At 35.7% G+C, this 24759-nt stretch overlaps 1 protein-coding gene across 1 annotated transcript; it reads right to left on the bottom strand.

Moving 5' to 3' along the window:
- Positions 1–1829: 1829 nt before the first annotated feature.
- loxhd1b (lipoxygenase homology PLAT domains 1b) lies at positions 1830–24741 on the bottom strand. The gene is made up of 43 exons (XM_053503819.1): positions 24720–24741; positions 23990–24346; positions 23658–23772; positions 23477–23488; positions 22323–22403; positions 22044–22228; positions 21844–21942; positions 21596–21744; positions 20243–20366; positions 19579–19829; positions 19154–19289; positions 18812–18972; positions 18626–18712; positions 18323–18458; positions 17990–18144; positions 17697–17857; positions 17220–17296; positions 16579–16775; positions 16297–16489; positions 16006–16166; positions 13551–13869; positions 12778–12929; positions 12428–12561; positions 11841–11986; positions 11593–11697; positions 11290–11418; positions 10389–10550; positions 9908–10089; positions 9042–9158; positions 8805–8967; positions 6639–6793; positions 6199–6408; positions 5962–6064; positions 5583–5791; positions 5236–5421; positions 4672–4799; positions 4444–4561; positions 4048–4225; positions 3619–3804; positions 3335–3505; positions 3021–3159; positions 2423–2575; positions 1830–2310 (listed from the first exon to the last, which is right to left on the bottom strand). Exons 1-43 carry the CDS (start codon positions 24739–24741, stop codon positions 1830–1832), a joined length of 6885 nt encoding a protein of 2294 aa, XP_053359794.1.
- Between the last annotated feature and the right edge of the window lie 18 nt (positions 24742–24759).

Genomic DNA, 24759 nt, shown 5'->3' with positions numbered 1-24759 from the left:
TCATTTCCTGTGTGCAGCATTCAATAGTTTACACAGGATTTTGTGCAGTAAAAATGCCTTAAGTATTTAACAATCATAATTTATTACTAACTTTAGCTATTATGGGTGCATATTTAAGTTTTGATTTTAGTTTAGTGACTGAATCAGTTTATTTATTTACACAGGCATAACATGTATAAATACCTCATCGTGCATACTTTAATGGGAGTGCTTTGCATGCATTTGTTTATTCAAAGGAGAAAAAGAGAAACAAAACAAGAAAAAAAATCAAAAGGGTCTGCTGAAACGTGTCAGTGTGTGGTGCTGTGGATTTGGTTACATTCCATTAATGCGATTTCAAAGAATTCTTTAGCTGTGATTTAGTAGACAAACTGCTATAGACTGGAAATGTTTTGCATGTATCTCCTATTTTGCACTCTCAGCTTGGCTACCCTCTCACTGGCATTTGGAAAATGTGCACCATACTCTTTTTATTTTAATTCTTCTAACTTGGTTAGTATCTAACATTTTTTTTTTTTAAGTATTACAACATAGCTTAGTGCAGAGTGCGATGTACTGTGATTAGCCACTTGTCCAAAATGCTTTACAATAGCTGGATTTCTATTACATAGAGACCGGTCTGTTTTTACCTTCTGTTTGCATATTTTTTCCCTACTTCTTAACCTTTTTTATACTACGTAACAGGGTCTGAAGCTAAATGTCTGTCTAAAGATGTATCTGACACTAAATGTAATGTGGCCATTATTTATTCTTTTGATATTTTTAGATGAAGAAATGGACAAAAATACAATAAAAAAATCCTATTAAGTATATTTAGCTCTCAGTTAGACCAGGCACTGATATTTCTAAAGGTGCAACTTTAAAACAACATGGCATTGTACATTAACTTACAGTAAATTCAGTCAAAAAGGGAAGAAGCCCCTCCTACTTGATCTTGATTGTGTCAAATAGGATTTTCACACACCCCATCAAAAGAAAAAAACATTTTGGTTGAATTGACAAACGTGTTGCTATTTACTTGCAGACACCTGATATGATTGACAAATGATACAAGACATGCCTTGTCATATGATTTGTCCCACCAGCCTTAAGGTCTTTTTCCTTGCTCCACCGCACTAGAAGATTTTGGACATACAGCAATAGTATTATGTTTTGCAAACAGAATGAACAGTAGATCCTAAAGCACAAGCTCTATAATGCATGTCTTTCTCAGGTTTTAATATACGTATGAGAATGGATAGATATGTTAAAATATTTTACCATAAATCTTTCTGATGTTTTTTCTGCTGCTGATGTTAAAAAATATTGAATAACCTGCCAGTGAAAGGGAAGTGGCTATCTTTGTATAAGACACTGCTGTTGCTGTTACTGCGCAATGTTTTCTGACATTAATATTTTATAGTCGAGTAGAAAAAAATATGTATTGACAATATTTAAGCAATAGCTCGATGATCATCATGTATGATAACTAGATTAAGTGTATATTGCGTAAAAAAAAAAGAAAAAAATTAGATTCACTTTTGGTGGATTTTGTACTGTATTTATTACTAATGATGCAAAAAGTTGCATAGCTTAACCCAAACTGTTCTTTCTTTTTTATTTTCTTGTCTTGTATATGACCTTTTTTGTATGTGTTTTTCAAATAAAATTAAAAAATGCTTTAACATGTGGCTTTTATGTCAAATTTGTTGTTTCATTTTGATAAAATATTGGCTAATATTACTATTAGAAAAGTATGAGAGTTTGAAAATTAAAAACATCATAAAAAATGAATAAACCAATGAAAAATGAAAATTAAAATGAAAAACCTGTTTATAAAAAAGTATGAGTCAGTATCTGGGGAACAAGACTCTTTCGATTTGTCCATCTGCTCTTGTCCTATCCATCCACTTTCCACAAACAAAGATTGTGGTCACCCAGTTGGCAGTGTTTGTAATCTCTACACACTCCAAGTACCAGCCTGGTGCTTGGCCAGTGTTGTCATGCTCAACGTTGACTCTTAGGAGATCGCCCAAGTCCAGCATCTCCAACAAAAAGCGGTCTGTACGGCCCCTCTCAAACAGGTTCCTAAACTTTTGCTTTAATGGACGCTTCCCTGAGTCTCCGTTTACACCGTAAATGGTAATGAAGACATTGGCATCAGTCCCAGCTCCTTTCACATCACCTGTGATGATGATAATCTCATACTTGATGGGAACCAAGCTGCGCACTTTGCTGGCAAAGCTTTCAACACACTTAATGCACTCAAATGTCACAAACTCGCCTTTCTTTGTAGTAAGAGGGATCTGGGCATCACAGTGAAAAAAGTACCTGTAGAGATAAAAAAAAGAACACAAAAACGCTATTAAAAATAAATGCTCTTCCTGTACAAACAAATTATATGTAAATTGTAAAACACTGCCATTGTACAAAGTTAGCTCACTTGTTCCCCAACTCTTGTTCTGTCACTACCACCTCCTCAACATGCCAGTAAGCGTCATTCTTCACTTTTTTATCTTTTGTTATATGGACCAAAGAGATGGTAACTATATCTCCAAGAAGTTTGGAGGAAAATTCAAATGTGTCAGTAGCACCCCTAAAAAGTACAATAAAAACATTTAAATATATATATATTTATATAAATAATTTTCTAGCATGATAAACTAGATTCCACATGAAAGCATGAAGTTCACAAGTAAAGACGGAAAACAGATTACAAGAAATAATAAAAATGTATTATAAAAAGTAAATAAATAAATAAATAACCATGTGTTAGTTCTCTAGTTTAATTGTTATCAAACTTTTAGTAGGCATGAGCGTGTAAGGCCAGTAGACATTAGTAGATATTTATTTTATGAACAATACTTAAATGCTACTTAGATAAGCCATAGAGCGTAATATTCCTGAAAACCACAGTATATTTTAGGGATAAGGTGACATGGTTTATACGCTGACTTGTTTTGATTTATAGGGTGTGTTGAGCTTTGGGTTAATCTGTTGAATTCAAATGAAATAGAACTTTGAGGTTTGTAAGTTCATACCACACAAATCTCTTTTTCTTTGAAGAATTTTCCATCATAAACTCCTTTGAACGTGCTCTTTTGCCCTCAAGCACTATGCACACGTTCTCCTTTGTCCCTGCACCTTCATAGTTGGCTGTGGTAATGTCAATAATGTATTCTAGAGTGAATATAAACATTTAAATATTTTTAGTGTAGGTTACATTTCCATTAAATAAAACTGTTTGCACTTTCCACATGAATACAAAATCACATCAACATATGAAATCTGTCATCATTTTTCTATTAAAAGATAACATATTAAACTGAAGTTAAATGTAAAGCCTGGGTCATACTGGTTTTGTCACTGAGGTCCAGGATATCATTGTTGGCACAGCCCAGTTCCCGAATAATCTGGCCATCATCCTCACTTTTGGCCAGCCAGCGGTCACAAGGGAATCGAAAGGTTTGGCTCATGAGCTCATCTTTTACATCAATGTTTTCTAAGTGCCAGCCAGGAGCAGGACCTTAAGGCAAGTAGTGACAAACGAAAAATTCCAACAGCATTAGACTAAAATTATAAACACTAAAATTATATTGAAATCAGTATGAAGTGACTCCAAAAAAATGTTTTTCTTACCCTTATTGTCATGCCATACTCGGATCTTGCAAAGCTCTCCCAGGCTGAGGATGTCTGAAAAATGGAACACATCCACCTGATTGCGTTCAAATTTGTTCCTGTTGCTGGATTCTTTCAGTGCTAGGGTGCCTGTATCCCCATTCTCTCCAAACACAATCATGAACACATTAGCGTCTGTACCTGCACCTGGAAAACGATATATAAATATTGTTAAGCTTTATTAATTTCAGTATTTTTCCTTTGATGAGTGATATGTAATGGACTGTATATAATAAAAAAATGTAACAGCATGTGTGAATCCTGTAACAACTGTATTTCTACAGGTAACCTGAAGAAGTGTAGTCATATAAAATGTCAGAAAAGATCATTCTTAGGTACATGTATGCAACTTGGCAGACTACATGCAAAAAGTATACAGATGTGACCTACCAGAAATGTCACTGGTTTTAACCTGAATAATATAAGTGGTTTTCTCCACCATCTCCTCATCGTCCACCACTGCAGGGAGCTCACAGACCTTCGTCCTCTTTGGCCCTTTCGTTTTGTAAAGCCAGTCCTCATAGGTGAAAACCGACACTTCCTCAGTGATTGGGTTCCTCATGATAATCTAGGTCATGTAACATGACAAGAAGACAATGACAACAAGGCAACATAAACCCCAAACACTGTTTATCATCCGCTATCTCGAACCAGATTACCGTTTCAAGCAGGGGACTCATTGTTCTGTCAAACAATAAAAGTTAATTGACTTCCGTGTTATTGTAACCAAAAATACCAATGAAGACTCACTCAACTGTTCAATGGCAGTCTGACATTTAAACTAACCTGGTCAAGGAACCAATCAGGCCGGCATCCTGTCCCATCAATGCGAACTCTTAACTTTTTTAGTGGAGCAATGTCATCTATCTCCAAATTAAAAGTGTCCTTCTGATCTCTCTCAAACCTAGGATATGTGAGTAGCAGGAGAATGCCATGTTAAAAGTTTTATAATATAGTGATTAGCCTATTTGATGCTATTAGAGGGAATGAGTGCTCAAATAATGAAGATGTCACCTGTCCTCTTTCTTTGGTAACAAAATCTCCTCTGTGCTCCCACTGGCCCCGAATACAGTTATAAATATGTTGGTGTCTGTCCCTGCATACTGAGTGTCTCCTGTTACAACTGTAATCTCATAGACAACCTAAAGAAAGGGTGCCTAGATATTAGTGTTAAAGTAAGAACAAAAGTTAAATTATACATTTATTTAATTATTTATTTATTTATTTATTTATTTATAAAGCCATCTGTGGTGTTTTCCTGATAAGCGATCATTAAAAAAGCGACCATGGTTTCACCCTCACCCTTACCAGTATAAAGTACTTACTGAAAATGAATGAAAGAATAATGTATTTACATTTACAGTATATCACAGATTATCATGCTTTGTTCACACAATGCTACACTAGTAGAAAACGTGTGGGTGTGTCTCAGTAAAAAAAAACAACAGCATTTCCAGCTAATCACCACAGATGTGACTGCATCATTAGTTCATTAGTGATTACTTTTTGAGGCAATAAATATGCACATTAACACAACAATTTACATGTTACTATAATAATAATAATAATAATAATAACCTTTTGAATGATATTAATAGTGATGGCATCAAGTATATTGAACACTCTTGATGTCAGGCCATCCCCTCTATCTTTGGCAAGCCAGCAGTTACACTGGAATATATACTTGATGCCTTTGGTAGGAACTGCAACAGCCACTTCCTCCACCAGCCAACAGCTTTCTGGAGTAGCACCATTATGGCCTAACTGCAGAAAAGAAATCAGAATAAAAAGGGAATAAAGAAGACGACATGTAAAGCCTTTCGAATACTTGTGCAATACAGTTTCTGACTGAAGGTAAAAAAAAAGTTATATTTAATGTTACTTAAATTAGAGAACAATCTGCACCTATGGTGCATTTATCTTGCCTCGACTCTTTTGATTTCTCCTACATCCAACCCATAACATTCAAAGTGTTCCATAGTTTCAGCAGCAAAGCATTTTCTTCCTTCAGGAAGGTCGAGCCAGAGTCTGTCTGTTTCAGAATCATTTGCACCTATGATGATTACAAACACTCGACTGGTGGTACTAGCATCACGGTCTGATCCTGTCGACACCGTAAAGTGATATGGGATCACTGTGGTTTCGAAAATAACAAATAATTAGGCAGATGACAGAAAAAGACTTTTGGCTAATACAACGCAAATCATAATGCAAGTTTTCAGAGTGAACACAATAAACATTTATTTTTTAATAACTAAGTTTTAAGACGCAGTTATTACAACTCAGTGGACAAATTAAGAGTACCAGCAGTCTCCTCGACAACTGATTTCTTCTTCTTTTTCTTCTTGTTCATGTTGCTGTCTAGGCTTGGCTTAGAATTTTGGGGATTCCTTTCACCTTCAAATCCCTAGTAAGAATGGCAAGTAATTCAGATAGATAATTCTGCATCACAAATGCAATAATTATTATATGTTTATTATAAGTTTATTATATGTAAAAATGATAAAATTCATAGAAGAGCTGCAACTTAAATTTCCTCACCTTGACATAAAATGTTCTTTCAATCCTTTTATCTTCCTTCTTTTTTGAAAGCCACCTTTCACATAAGAACATGGAGATTTCATCTGTATCTGTATCCACAATTTCTATCTGCTCTAGATACCAGTCTGCTCCCATCATAGAATTGTCATGCCGTATTTTGATCTTAAAAACTTGCCCAAGGTCTACAGCTTCAATGCTGAATTTATCAACCTAGAACAAAGAATCAGTGAACAACATGTAAAAGTGTTTATATACAGAAAATACTCAAACTACTCAATAGTCAAAAAAGATTAGTTTTTATCTATATCTTATGCATCCTTGCTATGGAATTTCTTGTTTTCTTTATTTATTTTTGACTTGGTTAAACACTAAACAGATGCAAAAACCCTATTAGGTTTAAGAAATAATACTTCTGAAATCATGTTCAAGAAATGACATACTGCTCCTCTCTTAAACTTATTACTGTTGGTCTCTGATTTGCTGAGTTTGCGTTCTCCTGTGTCTCCAAGTTCTCCATAGATGGTCAGGAACACATTAGCATCTGTACCTGCTCCATACATATCACCTGTTCTTACAGATACGTCATATGTGTGAGCTGAAGAATATGAAAAAAAAACAAAGCAGAAAACAGTGCTTATCAGAAATGACCTTCTGACACATAACTGATTTCTTATTTATAGTAGACATAGTAATTTAACACTAATTCAACACTGTTCAATTACTGTTTTTGTGATAATAGTATGTGTGTGAAAGTCGTCCTACAAGCCCTGCTGCCGATAACCCGCCCCCCTCTGTTATTACTGCTGTTATACCCCTATCTCACCTATGTGGTTTGACTATGCGAGGACCAACGCGCGAAATAATGAAAACCTAAACACAGCGCCAAAACTTACGGTTAACAGATTATGGGCCAAACTTCACTGAGTGATGATGGTAGAATAATTATGAAGGTCTTGACTAAAACAACATGCATAAGGAATCACAAAGGAGTTTTCATATTCTGCAGTGAAAGAGTACTCTAACTAGTTACTTTTATCAGAAAGTAACGTTGAAATGTAACTGATTTTACTTTTTAATTAAAGTAATTTTGTAATGTAATTAGTTACTTTGAAAAGTAACGTCCCTTAACACTGGTGGTGGGCAAAGCACAAATCCTGTATTACACCATACAAATTATGTATAATAATCAGATGGTGATATTGACACAAATACTACACACTACTCGGGTTATTGATTATGTAACAAAATGCCATGCAGAAATGTAGTGTAGTAGAACGTGCAAATATTTGTTGTAGGATGCAGTGGAGTACAAGTAATTAAATACACTTCCTGAAAAAAATTGTGAAGTAATTTACAATGGCGTACCACTTTTCCTGGGCAAAATGCTGAAAACAGACCATTTCTAGCCCATACGGTTACAAAGATATGACTCTGCATGCTGCCTTTGTTCTGCCTTGATGTGTTCTTTTTTCCCCACTGTGTGTCCACTCTACAAACCCCATTAAAGTCTATTGGGCAGTTAATTCCGGGTAATTTGAATTATTTTTCATTTTTAATGTGCAGTGTCTTGTTTACCAACTGGATCAAAACTCAGCGACAAGTCAAAGTAGTTTGGCATAGATACCGACCAGATCCACATAACTCAATGGTGTATTATTTTTATTCCATTGTACCCAGGAGACCCAGCTGAACTTTTTGATATTGGGTTTGTGGTGGTGTGTGCAAGATTCAGGGCAATATGGCTAATCTCCTATCTGGAGGAGTTTTTGTGCTTCCAGAAAAACAATAACCTCCTAAAATGTATCCACTAATAAAACTCATCAAGTAAAACACAGTTCCATTATATATGTACTTAAGTATAGTAACTAATTAAATGTACTTAGTTATTTTCTAGCTCTGCCACTTTTATGTTCTAATGACCCCCATTTTTTTGTGGAGCCTTTCCATTATATTTGCATATATGTTTTTGAATGTAACTGTTGTGCAAGTGTAATACCCTTATCTCACCCATGTGGTTTGACTTGTGGTAAGATGCGTTGTTAGGCATCGTAAGCTGCCGCGATTGCCCACTGACGTTCCGCAAAGTTCTGCAAGCTCTGCGAGCTTATGCGAGGACCGGCAAAAAATTAAACATGGAAACGCAATCACAGCGCCAAAACTGGTGAGTCATGATGAACGGTACTTACGGCCACTGCAAGAGACCGCATAGGTGAGATAGGGGTATAAATTTGTGCCCATTTATCCCATGGAGCATCAGTGAGGTTCGGCATTAGTGTTGGACAAATAGGCTTTGGGGTACAATCAGCATTATGATCCCAGGGTGTTCAGTGGGGTTGAGATAAAGGCTCTGTGCAGGCCATTCTAGTTCTTTCACACCAACTAGGGCAAACAATGTCTTTATGAACTAGGACACTGCACAGAGGCACTCTCATACAGAAACAGGAGAGGTCCTAATGCTAAAACATACAAACATATTTTTACAAGTATACAATTATGCTTCTGTGCTGTGGGAATATTTATGTGTTCACATACTTTTGGATATACAGTGCACAAAATAGTATGCAGCGTTTAGTTGGTCAAAAATAAGTTCTCCATTCAGTACATACTTTCCAATGCATCTTCCACTTCAGTCTCAGTGCATTTCAGAGTACCATCTCTCAGGAGCCTCTCTATGATGATGTCTGAAGGTACCAGCTCTCTCACTGTCTCACCGTCATCTTCAGACTTTGCGAGCCATCTCTCACATGGGAAAATTGTAGTCTCAGATCCCTTTAAAGGAATAAAAAATAAATAGCAACTCTTTCTAAAAATTACTGGCAAAAAATGAAATAAAAGTCTATTACCTTTCCTTTCCTTAAAAGCCTTCTAATCTCTACACGATCAAGATGCCACCCAGGGTTTATGCCTCTGTTGTCATGTCCAATGCGGATCTTCTCAATGACATCACCGACATCTTCCAGCTACACATAAACAATATATAAATGTACAGTGGAACCTCGGATTGCGAGTAACGCGGTTTGCAAGTGTTACACAAGACGAGCAAAGATTTTTTAATAAAATCTCCCTCTCTCTTAAATGGAAACACTGCTCTGTTGCGATTCTTTTCAAAGGTAAAGTGCTGGTTAGTTTGTTTTATTTTTACTTTACAGCAGTGATTCCGTTAGTGTGCACACGTGTGTCATTATCGATGTTCCTTGTTAATTTTTCCGATAAAACAGTCTTTCCATTAATATGTGTGTGTGTGTGTGTCTGTGTGTGTGAAAAAACACGAATTAGAAAGGAAGAAGGGTTACTGTGTAAGACGATAAGAGGGAGAGGGTCTAATTTCTCCTCTCCCCTTACTTTATCTTCACACACATACACAAACAAACACAAACAGAGCCTGTGCGCTTAAAATGGAAACACTTATCTGTCGGGATTTATTTGTACTTTTTTTTAAAGGTACAGTGCAGGTTAATTTGTTTTATTTTTACTTTATCTATTGTATTAATTATTTTTATGTATTTTTTTTTTTTTGGGCTGTGAAACAAATAATTTGAGTTTACATTATTTCTTATAAAAAAATTCGCTTTCGTTTACAAGTGTTTTGAAATACGAGCCTGCTTCTGGAACGAATTATGCTCGTAATCCAAAGTTCCACTGTATTATGCACACAAAAACTGATGAAAGGTAATTAAATTAACAGTATTGTTAAATGTGCTGTGCTCACTTCCACAATGAACATGTCCTCTGCTCCTCTCTCAAAGTACATGCGCCGCTCTCTCTTATTTACACAGAGATACTTTTGGTGAGTGCAGACCCCATTTTCACCATAAAGAACAATAAAGACATCTGCATCTGTTCCTGCTCCAAACAGATCACTAGTAAAGGTTTTAATCTCATAGGGCACAACTGTAGATAGAAAGGAAAAAAATGGTCATTAACTCAAAATTGTGCTAAAGGCAGAAAAACAGAACATACGGATGGAGCTCCTGGACAGGTGCCAAAACTCTATTGTATATCTGATATTCTAAACGTTTACATTATATAATCTGTCTCTGCTTTCCTTGAGGGTTGAACAAATTACATTTCCTATTAATTGATTTACATTTAGATTTGCATTGAGCATTGCAGAGAAATACATTTACAAAGGAAATCCAGAAATATAAAAACTTGAGGAAGCTCAATAAACAGTGTAAAGGGGGCCTTACATGGTGTGTACACCTCTGTCTGCAATTCAGCTGGGTACAAATCTCTTGCTAATGCCCCATCATCTTTTCCTTTGTCCAGCCAGCGGCCACATGGAAAACAGAGTTTCAGACCCTGAGAAGGGGCATTAATCTCTACCCAATCCAAAAACCAACCTGAGCCCCCTGAAAAAGATGCAGAGGAATGTGTTAACATTGTGTTAATATAATGTGTTGTCATTGATATTCAGATTTTTAGCAATACCAGTCTCTCATCTATTTCTCTCACATTGTGTACATGGTCGCAGGGGGCCTGGAGCCTTTTCCAGGAGACTTAGGGCACAAGGCGTGGTACAGCCTGGACAGGGTGCATTCACACACTACGAGCAATTTGGGAATTCCAATTGTGCATGTCTTTGGACAGTAGAAGGAAACTAGAGTCCCCAGAGGAAACTCACTAAGTACGGGGAGAACATGCAAACTCCATGCAAACAGAGGCATGAATCAAGCCCGGACTTGGGAGGTGCAAGACAACAGTGCTAACCACTAAGCCACCATGCCACAATAGCAAAAAAAGTCATACTGTATTTAACAAATCACATTCATTAAAAAAAAAATTCTCTTCAACATCAGAAACACTAATGTTAGACTTAATAACCATTCTATAACCATTGTTGAGCAAAGGCTCACTAGGAGCACTACAGGCCACTATTTATTCTATTCATATATGAATGTTATATCGCAGACGACTAGCTTTTGTTTACTAATTTTTAAAGGTATTCGATTGCATTCAGCAATACAACTCTTTGGTCAGGTGCCAATGTTACTTTGCCTTAGTTTAGCATTCATTTGACATCTGCTTTCAGTAATTTATTGAGGTACTTTCAGTGAACATGTTAAATAGTAAAAAACTCCAAAATCTTACCAGAATTGTCATGCCCTATTCTGATCCTTTTAAGCTCTCCAAGATTAACAGCTTCCACAATAAACTCATCAATGTTTCCTTGCTCAAACTTATTCTTGTGTGTTTTGCTGGCTTTCAGGTTAATAATTCCTGTAGAATTAATTAACAATCAAAGAAACGTAAGAGCAGATGATGTCAGCATAAAGCCCCCAGGAAGGAGGCAATATTTTACACAAATTAACAATATAGTGTATTTAAGTTTATAGCTTTTAGAAAGCAGTGTTTTAATGGTTTTGGTAATTCTATTTCTTTATGATGTTTAACCTGTATCATCATACTCTCCATACAGAACTGCAAAAACATTGGCATCTGTTCCAGCATATTTTTTCTCTCCTGTCTTAATCCTCAATGTGTATGTTGTTGACATAGCTGTCAAAAAAAAGGGTCATTAATGTTTTTTTTTGTACACAGTTTTTAAAACATAACCTTCTTACAAGTGAAAAAACAGATGTTTGTTAAAATATTCGCATAGCCATTTATGATTATACAGAGGGCATAAACCTTTTCTTCACCTTTCTGCTCCAGGCCTAAGGTGGCTCCCAACTCTTCCTCGTCATCATTCTTTTTCATGAAAGCTTCATCTACAGGCACCAGCTCTCTGACAAGCTGGCCATCATCCTCATCAACAGCCAACCAGCGGTTACAGGGGAAGTAGTACCTGCATTAGGATCCAGTTTAAATATATTTACAGTATAACCTTTTCAAGTGAACAGATCATTGTTTCTGGTATTTTGGTCCATCCACATGGCATTAGGCGATGTATTGGGCGATGGTCACTCTCCACTCTGGACATGTTTCTGTACCAATTACTTAAGGGTTTGAGTTTTCAGTTGAGCATTTTGGAAACACCAATGAGCATTACCTGCATGTATTTTGACAGTAGGAGTGAACCGGAGGAAACCCACAAAGCACGGGAAGAACATGCAAACTCCTTGCACACAGACCCGAAGTGGAAATAGAACCTGGACCCTGGAGGTGCAAGGCTACAGTGCTAACCACTAAGCCACCATGCCGCCTTAATAAATCATAGTTAGTAATATTTTTTGTTAAAATAACAAATTAGCAAATTCTCAAATTTTCTTATCAAAGAAACACTTACGTGGTGTCATCTTTTGTATCTACAATCTCAACTCGGTCTAGGTACCAGGCGGAGTTGGCATAGCTGTTGTCATGATGGATCCTTAGCTTCTTCAGAGTCCCTAGTTCAACTGCTTTTATTGTAAACACGTCTTCCTGCAACATACGCAGCTGATTTGCAAAAACATCCTTCTTGAGTTTAAAAGTTATAAGAACATGATGTGGTTGTTTACATCAGACATGATAATGAAGGTATGGCTTAAATTATATATGACCAGCTAACATTTAGCTACAGTACACCAGCACATCTATTGTAAAAAAAAATGGGTGAGGGCGTATCAGGTTACAGCATAATAATAAAGTCTTACTCACCTGACCACGCTCAAATTTGTTTAGGTGGTTAGATTTCTTCAGGGGACGTTCTCCAGTGTCACCATTCTCGCCATAGAAATTGATGTACACGTTGGCATCAGTTCCTGCACCCCACATGTTCCCAGTAAACACGCTGACTTCATATGTATTTTCTATGGATGAACATGGTCAAAGGGTTATTTCACTTTCCCTATATGTATATAAATTATATATATATATATATATATATATATATATATATATATATATATATATATATATATATATATATATATATATATCAGTTTATATATTAAAACTGATTTAATAATCTACTTTAGACAGCAAGTGTATTTGGCTGACGATGAAACACGAAGCACAACGTAGCGCAAACAAGACATAAGATACTTTTTTTGTAGATAAAAAGATCTAAGATAGATAAAAATCTAAGATAAGATTTTATTTTATTGTATTAAAAAGTTAGACAGAGAGTTCTGCTGTACAGAAAGACAGGCAGGCATGTACATGGGCTTCAACCCAAAATAATAATATTATTGATTACATTAAAGCTAATTAGCTTATTTTTATCTTTAAGCTTAAAACTTTTTCTACAAACTCTACACCCATCAACGATGAGCACTAATGCTAGTTCTTAATATTTAAGGTGACTGGTGTTTTGATAGTCAGTATTACATAAACTTATTTACATGATGGTACAATAAAGTAAGCAGTATAGATAAATGAACAAATTAAGAGATGACATAAAGCTAAAAGGTTCTGATGCATTTATTTACCCTCTAACTCTTCATTGTCCTCAGGCAGAAGTTCTACTATCAATTCCCCATCTTCCTCATCCTCAGCAAGCCAACGATCACATTGAAAGGTTAGTGTCTTCACTACTTCCTGCATCACTTCCTCACCCTCATCATTTTCTTCATCCTCCTTCTTTTTCTTCTTCTTATTTTTCTTCTTGTCTTCTTTCTTCTCTTTCTTCACCATGGCCATAACCAGATATTTTAAGTCTACTTTTTCTAAGTACCACCCAGAACCAATTCCTGAGCCATCATGGCCAATACGAATTTTGAAGATATTTCCCACATCTTTAGCTTCAATCTGTTGCAAATATAAAACAAATATTTTTTGTGTGTTAATGTTAAATCAGGTCATTCTCATTCATTAAAACTGTACTAGTAAAAAAAAAATTTTGGACACACCTTCTAATTCAATGTTTTTTTTTTTTAGATTTATTTTCTACATTTTAGAATAATACTGGCGCTTTAAAAAAACACACATATGGAGTTAGGTAAGTAAGTAACAACAACTACAACAACAACTGTCAGTTGGTATTTAAAAAACACGTAAAAACACAAAGGTCAGCCTTTCTGGAATATTTTTTGTATTGCAAGAACAGTGTTGTCAAGTGTTGTCAAGCTTAGTGGTATGTTTGCAAAACCCATCAAGCACCACGATAAAACTGGCTCTCATGGAAACCATCCCAGGAAAGCAAGAGCAAAAACTTACCTTTGGTGCAGAGAAGTTTATTTAGAGTTACCAGCCTCAAAAATCACCAATTAACAGCACCTCAGATTAGAGCCATTAAGCATAAATAGCAGACACATCTAAATATCAACTGTTAAAAAGAGATGATTAAATATTTTAGATGCCTTCAGCATTGTTTTGCAAGGTAGAAATAAATAAAAAAAACATGAAAGACCATGAAATTAGAAGGTAATATATACTCAGCAAAAAAAGAAACGTCCTCTGACTTCCAACTGTTTTTACTTTCAGTAAACTTAATGTGTAAATATTTGTATGAACACTAAAAGAGTCAACACCATAAGACATAAACTAAAAATGTTTCACAATGTGTCCCTGAATGAAGGGAGGCTCAAAATCAAAAGAAACAAGTCAGTATCTGGTGTGGCCACCAGCTGCTTGAAATACTGCAGTGCATCTCCTCCTCATGGACTGCCTATTGCGGACAGTCTGAGCACTGATGGAGGGATTGTGTGTTCCTGGTGTGACTCGGGCAGTTGTTGTGGCCATCCTGTACCTGTCACGCAGGTGGGATATTCGGATGTACTGATCCTGTGCAGGTGTTGTTACTCGTGGTCTTCCTTCCTGTCCTTCCTGTCTCCCTGTAGCGCTGTCTTAGGCGTCTCACAGTGCAGACATGGCAATTTATTGCCCTAGCCACATCAGCAGTCCTCATGCCTCCCTGCAGCATGCCTAATGCACGTTCACGCAGATGAGCAGGGACCCTGGGCATCTTTCTTTGGGTGTTTTTCACAGTCGGTAGACAAGTCTCTTTAGTGTCCTGCGTTTTTAGAACTGTGACCTTAAATGCCTACTTTCTGTAAGCTGTTGAGGTCTTAATGACCATTCCACAGGTGCATGTTAATTAATTGATTATAGTTAATTGAACATGCATGGAAAACATTGTTTAAACCCTTTACTATGAAGATCTGTAAAGTTATTTGGATTTTTACAACATTATTGTTGAAATACACAGTCCTGAAAAAGGGACGTTTCTTTTTTTGCTGAGTATAGATATATTCTGTAGTAATTATTTTGTCATAGCATTGTGTAAGATACATTATAGTACTCAAATAATTACCAATGAATAAATGTCGTTTTTTTTAATGCAAACAAAGACTTTAATATGTGACAACCAAGATGAACACCAACCAATACAACAGAAACAAAAAAAAAAAGAAAAGGAAAAAGGAAAAAAAGTCAAGAAAGGAAAAAAGGCATTGACAAATACAAACACATATTGTATGTGTGTGTGTGTGCGTTTGTGTGTGTGTGTGTGTGTGTGTGTACAGGTATGTGTGTGTATCTGTAAAGGTAGAAGTACGTAAGCGAATGAAAATCATTTGAAATGTGTAACTGATAATTGTAGAGACAACAACAAGAACAAATGGTGGTATAAAACTCAGAAGTAATATATGAATAGTTGGTGTACATCTTGGTTGTCACATGTTAAAGTCTCCGTTTGCATAAAACAACATTTATCCATTGCTAGTTATTTTAGTACTATTAAGTATCTTTATGGCATATATATTATACACAATGGCATAACAAGAGAATTACTACAGAATATATCTATATTACTTTTGAATTCCATGGTCTTGTTTTTTAGGTTTTTTCCACATTGTAAAACAATCCTGAAGGCATCTTAAATATGCAATAATCTCCTTTGAACAGTTGATATCGAGAATAACATAAATATGGTAAAGTCCTCACCTTAAATATTTCAGTGACACCTCTTTCAAAGTTGTTGGATCTGCTTTTCAGGGTGATAAGTTCTGTTTTTCCTTCCTCTCCATATATCTGGATGAAAACACTGGCATTGGTTCCTCCAGCCCAAACATCACCTGTTACCACAGTAACCTCATAGTTTATTACTGTGTGGAAAATGAGAGATTGAGATAAAATTGTAGAACATTATATTAAGAATTCCAATTAATAACAAACAAATAAAAAAAACCCATATAATTAATTGTTTTCATATATTATACAGCATGTAATTAGTACATTTTTCAATATCAAGTATTTCACTTGGGTAGAGCTCTACTTCAGTTTTGCCATCAGCCTCATCTTCAGACAGCCAGCGATGGCTGGGAAACATGTAGTGTTTGCCCTGGTTTGGCACCTTGATTTGCACACTGTCCAGAAACCAGCCTGCCCTCATGCCTTCGTTGGTGTGACCAATCAGCATACGGTTGATCTGGATTCAGTTGAGCAACATAAGTCTAAGTAAACATTTCTCACATAAGAAATCAGAGAGTAAAGTTACGTCTGTCAAGCCATACGCACTTGCCCAATGTCAAAAGTCTCAACGGTGAAGATATCGACCCGGCCAGTTTCGAAGTAGTTCCGCAGGTCATTCGTCGAAACAACCAGCATCATTTTACTAGTGTCACCTTTCTCACCATAAAGCTTCACGAAGACCTTTGAGTCTGAGCTGGCACCATTGATGTCACCTGTCTTTACTTCAATATGAATACTGGTGTCTAAAAATCAAAAGATTTTGATAAATGAATTTCATGCACTGAACAGACAGTAAATCTCACTGCCACTGACTACACAACCTTATCGATAGTTCTCTAAATTTACTTTGTGAAAGGAAGGTCAGGGACCCTGGCAACCCCTTTATGAGAAGATTGGAATTTGAGACCTTGGAAATATAAGACTCTGTCTGCTAATTTTGGCATATATAATCATTATTAAGCAAGCCATAATCATTATTAACAATAAGGTCAAAGTAAATAAAAAAAAAACTTTTTAATACTCTTTTTTTCATTTTATGTAATTAATATTATGTATTTTATAATGCTGTATTTACATACTCTAAAATATTTTTTAATATTAAAAGATTCAGTGTTTTAAAAAAAATTCTGTGTCTTTAAAAAATTATTTTAAAACACACGACATACAAAAGTACTCAAGAAACTTACTATAGAGTTTTTGTCCGTCAGCAAATGGAACTAACTCTCGAACAATCTGGCCATCATCCTCATTACGGTCAAGCCATCTAAATTGGAAAAGAAATACTGTACTACAAGCAGATGGTATGTTATTATATCAAATAACAAACATATATACTGTATATATACTGTATATATTTTTTACATTCTAGAACAATTAGGAATTAGTCATTATTTTAAGACAAGGTCAGCTGTCCCAGAATAGTTCTTGCAAGAACCGTATTGTCAAGTGGATTTGCAAAACCCATCAAGCACCATGAAACTGGCTCTCATGAACACCTTCCCAGGAAAGCAAGACCCCAACTTACCTCTGCTGCGGAGGAGAAGTTCATTTTGAGGTGCCAGCCTCAAAAATCACCAGTTAACAAACACCACCTCAACAGGTGCTGCATACAGTATATAAACATGTGTGTGTATTTATACAGTATATATATATATATCACGAACCTGTTACATGGGAACTCTGCAGCCTCAGACTCAGCCTGTCCTTCTTCTCTGACCACCACTTTGTCTAGAAACCAGCCACAACCACCCCCTCGTCCATCATGGCCAATCCTTACCCTGCGTACCTGCCCTATTGACACAGCCTCAATTATGAACTCATCACCCTGTGGATGAACACAAAAACATATGAACACAATTACGACTGTCTAAAGTACAAAGGCAAAAACCGAGTCAAAAGATATGATTATTAAATATGTCTGCAATCAACAAATTACTGAACTGACAATTCTACTCACATTGCCTTTCTCAAACTTGTTGACATTATTCTTGCAGTTTACTAAGACGCGGTCACCTGTGTCTCCTAAATCTCCTAAGAGGCATAAGAAGACTGTGGCATCTGTCCCACTTCCACTTACATTTCCAGTGTAAACAGTAACTCTGTATTTTATAACTGCAAATAAATTAAAAGCTTTGTTTTAGAGAAGAAATACAAACACCACATTAATATTAAATAATATGACAGTCTAGTAGTGGTACAAATGCTTTAAAACCTAAATTTGCCATTACAGCATTTACTCTAAAGATCAGTACTCTAGAAATACACTCTTGAAAATGACTTGGCCCCTTGCCTGGTAGTGGCTCCTGGATAAGATCTCCAGTTGCAGGAAGCTCCCTTACTACTTCATTGTCATCTTCACTTGTATCTAGCCAGCGATTACAGGGAAATTTGTATTTCTCTTTTGTTAATGTTTTCAAAAGTGTCACCTTTGGAGGCATAAATAAGTATTTATCCACAAACCAGAAGCCTCATTCTTGGAAAGGTTAAAACATACCATCAACTTTGCTTTATTATTATTATTATTATTATTATTAACAACAACAACAACAACAATAATAATAATAATAAAAATAATAATACATTAATTCATTACCTGGCTTAAATGCCATCCTGCAAATGGATTTCTCTTCTCATGAAATATTCTCAATTTCTTCAATCTTCCAAGATCAGGTAATTCAATCTAAAGGTATTAATAAAAATTCACCTCATTATGTGATACTGTTAGCTAAAAAAATAAAACAAAATAAAGTACAAAGTACTAATTAAAAACTCTAATTACCATAAATTTATCAAGCTGACCCTGTTCAAAATTGTTAGTCTTGTTGTCCAACTTCATCTCATCAGACTTGCCCATCTCTCCATAGATCTGTAGGACAATAGAAGCATCTGTGCCTGCACCAGAAAGATCAGACGTCCAAATCCACAAAGACCATGGATACTCTGTTAAACAGAAGAAAAATGAGAGCTTCAGGACATCATTCAATCTTGACTATGGCACTATAAGGATAGTCTGTAATGGTGATACACTAATTAGTCTCTCAGACTCTATCTCTTTTCCTGGTTAGATTATTACTCTTTTTCTTGAATTGAAAGCTTGTCTCAGAGTTATAAGATTGCTCACTCTTTTGTCTTTTTTGTCGGAGTGAGACCATTTCATAAATCTCTCTCTCAATTAGGCCATCTCCTTCATCCTCATCCAGCCACTTAGAACAAGGGAATGTCTGCTCAAGCCCAGTGAAAGGGCAATAGATTACTACCTGAAAGAAACAGACATGATCACTAGTGCTTTATACTTTCACATGATATAAATAATGAGAATGACATTGAAAATATGTATAAGATATATATTATATATAGATATTTATGAAAAAATATATATAAGATATAAGAATAATTAACAATCCTTTACTTGGGGGAAAAGTAGGTGACATTAACCTGAACTATGAACATTCTTTTATTCTCTTTATACATCTTCAGTCTCTTCTCTCATGAAAGCCTAGTAAGAAAGTAAGTAATGTTATTACATAACATTAGTCTGTAACTCACCTTATCACAGTACCAGCCTGCACTGACGCCATCATTATCATGGCCAATAGTTATGCGACTAAGAGGACTTAGCAAAGCCGCGATTTCTATGTTAAAGATGTCAGTGCGTGCACGTTCAAATATGCCACCCTCCAGAAAGATCTTTCCACTGTTCTTTAAGCCCTTGGTGCCATGCATGACTATGTGGATTTTGGAGTTTGTACCTGCTCCCCTGATGTTTCCTGTAACCACCTGTATATTGTAAACAATGCCTGCAAGAGTGGATTACATGTTACATTCTCTTGTGGGTGACCTTACATTCCATAAAAACCAAAAAGTGGCTAAAAAGGCGTCAAGGCTTAAGACAGAGAATGACTGATGGAAAATCTATAGCTGGCTGACTATTTTCTCCACAAACAATCCAGATTGCGTGTCTAAGATTAATTAAAACAGCAATTTTAAGGTTGTCAATACAACTAAAATAAACTTAATTTTATTTGCTAAAAAAAATAAAAAAACAAATAAGTTTTTTTTTGTGTATTTAGTGTTTTAAAAAGGGTTGGACCTAATATGGTTGCACATGGAGCATTTTTAAGTACTTTATTTTATACATTTAAATAAATATAGTCATAGATAATAATAATAATAATAATAATAATAAAAATAATAATAATAACTTTCTTACCTGTGGGCTGACTCCCCCCCACCAAAATATCCCTTTGAATCTTTCCATCATCTTCATCTAGGGCAAACCAGCGGGCAACAGGAAACTCATACACTGCCTTGTTTCCCAGGTCATCCACTACCACCTAAACACAAACGAAATTAAATCAAATTACAGCAAAAGAAAAAAATCAATTTCCTTTTATTTGAGTTCAAATACATAATGTGGTTTAGAATTAAAGTAATCCATGAAATAAGCATGTTTGGAATAAATGGATTTAACATGTATAATCTTTGTGCAAATCTATGTGCTTAGTAGTGCAACCCTCAATAGGAAAAACTATCCGTTAAGTAGAGTGGTGTTTCCTTTCAACACAGATAAGGTGACTACAGTCCAGGAGAGTGACCTCATCTCGAAGTGTGTGAGTCACACAGAGAAAGGTATAAAGCCAAACTTCAAGGTCTGGGGTGCATTACCAAGGAACAACATTAAAAAACAACTTATAGCTTGATTTCTCACTGGTAGTTTCCTACACATCTCTTTTCTCTGTTATATATGGGTCGTAAGTACCCATTATTTAAACCATTATGTTGTCATGTAAGATGGAAGCTAGGGATGCAATGGTATGAAACAAGTAACTGTTCAACTCAATTATGGTCTATACCGCTTTATCCTGTATACAGGGTCGCGGGGGGCCTGGAGCCTATCAGAGGAGACTTAGGGCATGAGTCAGAGCACGTCCTGGACGGGGTGCCAGTCCACTGCAATGCACACACACATACACACACACACACACAAGCAAGTGCACACACACACACACACACACACACACACACACACACACACACACACACACACACACACACACACACACACACACACACACACACACACTTATTCACACACTACAGGCAATTTGGAAACCTTAATTAGCCTAATCTGCATGTCTTTGGACTGTGGGAAGTACCTGGAAGAAACCCACCAAGCATGGAAAGAACATGCAAACTCCAAGACGGAAAACGAACACAGATCCTGGAGGTCTAAGGTGACAGTACTAACCACTAAGCTACCATGCTTGCCATAAACTGTTCAACTACACTTCACTAGATTTCACTTCAGCCTAATTTTAGAAAAGTAGTAAATGAAAACCAAAAAGCATGACTACAAATAACAAACAAAAGTAATTATTGTTATACAGAAAATAGTTTGACATCATATCAATATAATAATTTTCAGAAGTTTAATAATGAAAATCTTTTTAATCTCTTAAATAAATTGTCTTTACAAAATTATAAGTTGTAAATAGTACTCAATTATAATACTATTGATAATAGTAATAGTAATAGTAATGAAAAACACTGGCTAAACTTCTACCTTGTCCACAAACCATCCAGCTGAGGAGCCTTTGTTGTTGTGGCCAATGGTGATCTTCCTTATTTTACCCAGGTTTGGTGCATCAATAGTAAACTTGTCTTCTGCTCCTCTCTCAAAGTTGTTTTTATCACTGTCAAGTCTTCTTTCCCCTTTGAAAAACACAATGGGATAGGACACCTGAATAATAACAAGAAGTTTTTCAATAAAAATATATGATTATAATATATTGGAAAGAATATGCTGGTTACCGGTATCTCCATATTCACCAAAAATATTAAGGAATACATCTGCGTCTGTTCCACTACCTTTGACATCTGCAGTGATGACACTCACTACATACTTATTATCTATAAAGAATGTAAAGCAAATGAATCGGATAACTTGAGAAATGCCTTTGTGTACTTCCGGCTGTATTATCAGATGTTTAACATATGAAAATATGACCCACATTTTGGCATGTCAGAGGAGTCTACGGTCCCCAGCAGATCTCGTGTAATGAGCCCATCACCCTCCTTCCTGCTGAGCCAGTTGTTGCAGGCAAAGTAATATCGTTGATGGGGCCTGTTCATGTCAGTCACCATCACACGGTCCAAGAACCAGCTAGCGCTTAGGCCTGTATTATCATGTTCAATCCTTAAAAAACAAAAGAAACCATTCTTTTGTATAATTATACTCCAACTGATGATACATACAGTATGGAGTTTATCAAGGAATTGTATTAGAATACCTAATTTTTCGTAATACTCCAACATTGTGAGTTTTTATTCGGAAAACATCTGTTTTGCCTTTCTCAAAAGCAGTCCGGTTTCTGTAAGTGAATAAATAATAAATAATAAAGAATATAGAAGCTCTTAGTTTTAAGTAAGTAATAGGATAAAGGTGGTGTAAAGAGTAAAATGGTTTTCTTAGTCAATAAAGTTAACTAAGTGTAAGATCTCACTAATGATGACTTATTAGAGAGACCCATTAGCACTAAACATCTATTAATTTTTTTTTATGGGGAATGACCCTGACTCTACTTAAAAGAGTTCCTCAAATGTATTTTATGCCTTGTGAATTATTACTAATTGTAGCACAATGTGCAAAGAAATGTAATGTAGTTTTACCACTTCATTAAGTTTCTTTATGTATCTTGTCCACAAATAGAAGCATTCAGAATAAACAGTATCTTTAAAATTAATCTTCACATTGTGCTACATAATTATTCTCGAAATAGGTTTAAAGTTGTTTACCAAATAAAATCCAAATAACTGTCCTTGTTCTTAAATAATGTCCATATGTAAGTAGAATAATGTCTTTTATTTCCTATTGAACTGAACAAAGAAGGCACAGTACAAAACCATACATTCAAGCAGGCCCTTTATTATTTACAGCACATGAATATTCTATCCTTTATCCTAAGAACCAACTCCATTTACTTCTCATATTTCCAAAATTATCCAAAAAGATTCAAAAAAATTATGCTCAAAATGTATTAATCACACCTTTGCCCTCCATCATTTGACAAAATGTAAATTTGTGTAAGCTCGACACTCTTAGAAAAAAAATAATCCAGAATCCTTAAGGGTCCTTTGGATTGTCTCTCTGGGGGAAACCTTAAAAGTTCTATGTAGAATAACAAAGTGTTTCCCAATCAGAGAGACTTTTAAGTAGAACGTCTTCAGAAAGTAAAGAACCCTCACCTATCCAATTTAACCCTTGTGGAGCTTTTTCTTTCTAAGAGTGTACATGAAGAGACAATTATGTAAATAGCCAGTTGGTCCTTGATAAAAAAAAAAGGCTTTAGAATTTCATGTGTGTACAAACACCCAAACACAGTTTTAAGCTTGTTTAACTGGCTTTTCTGTCATTTTATTCAGTGAGAAAATGCCAGTCAGATACCTCTTTTCAGTGCTGTGGAAAAATAAAAAGCACAAATTGCTGTAAATATCATTAATAAAATGCTACAAAATTTTACATAGCAGTTAATCAGCTATACGGAAACTCACTCTAATCAATCACAGTCTGATTTTCAGAATTCCAAAATTACTAATGATACATAAATATAAATATATTTACTCACTTGCTGGCAAGAAGCACCTTTGGAGTTATGCCATAATCACCAAAAAGAGTAACAAATACATTAGCATCTGTCCCTGCCCCAGCTACTTCTCCAGTAATGGTGACCACCTCATAAACTGCAAGTGTAGGCATTGAAAAAGGATTAGATAAGTTAAATAAACATTTTCCAAACAGCAACCTATTCAGCAGCTAAGGCTGATTCCATATACTGAATCAAGTTGTACATGTTTATGAAAAATATAAACTATACAATGTGCAAGCCTTCTAATCAATGGAATAAGAACACTCTATAGCAATGTGCTAATAAACCAAAAATCATAGCAGAATCCATACCTTTCTTTTTATGGTATTCATCTTCATAGTTTTCCACTTTGTCCAGTTCATAGTTCCTTAACTCATTCTCATAGATCTCAACATAGTCAACAGTCTTTTTCTTTTTCTTTCCTTTACCTTTTTTACCCTCATCATCGCTGTCTGTGAAACCTTTCTTAGCTTTCTTTTTCTTTTTCTTTTTTTGCGAGTCATCATCTTCTTCGTCTTCTTCTTCTTCTTGCTCTTCCTTCTCGGCTTTCTTCTTTTTTTTACCTTCCTCTTTGGACTTCTTATCTTTTGACCCCATAATTCCCCCTTGTGTACTCCTTATGTTGGCTTTGGTGTACTTCACCGTCTCATCCTCTGCTTCATCTTCATCTTTATCCAGTTAGATTTTCTTATCCTTTTGCTTTAAGGCAATTCAGTCTATCTTAGGTTCTACTGCTTCATTCTACATTTATTGAAATCTGTACCATCGCTTTTTCATTTCCTTCTTAACTTTGACTGCTGCTTTCCTTCTTCGGTTTCTTGCTCCTGCCGCGTTCCACCCCCCTTTGAGAGCATCTTTAATTTATTTACTGCCTTGTAACTTTAACTGTCGTCTTTGCGTTCACATAAAGGACACCCCCGGCTGACCTGTAATGCTAGGGAGACCTGCCAACAGAAAGGGTCATGGTGAGAGCGCAAGGGCTCTTGGGTACAAGTAAGTTGTCACATGAGGGCCTTCCTCATCACAAACAACAACAGTTACTGGCCTCATTAATATTTACCATGTCTTAGTCATGTGGACA

This window comes from Clarias gariepinus, chromosome 9 (assembly GCF_024256425.1).
Source record: "Clarias gariepinus isolate MV-2021 ecotype Netherlands chromosome 9, CGAR_prim_01v2, whole genome shotgun sequence".
NCBI lineage: Eukaryota > Metazoa > Chordata > Actinopteri > Siluriformes > Clariidae > Clarias > Clarias gariepinus.
The sequence above is the reverse complement of the archived record's forward strand: the minus strand, read 5'-3'. Positions and strand labels throughout refer to the sequence as shown.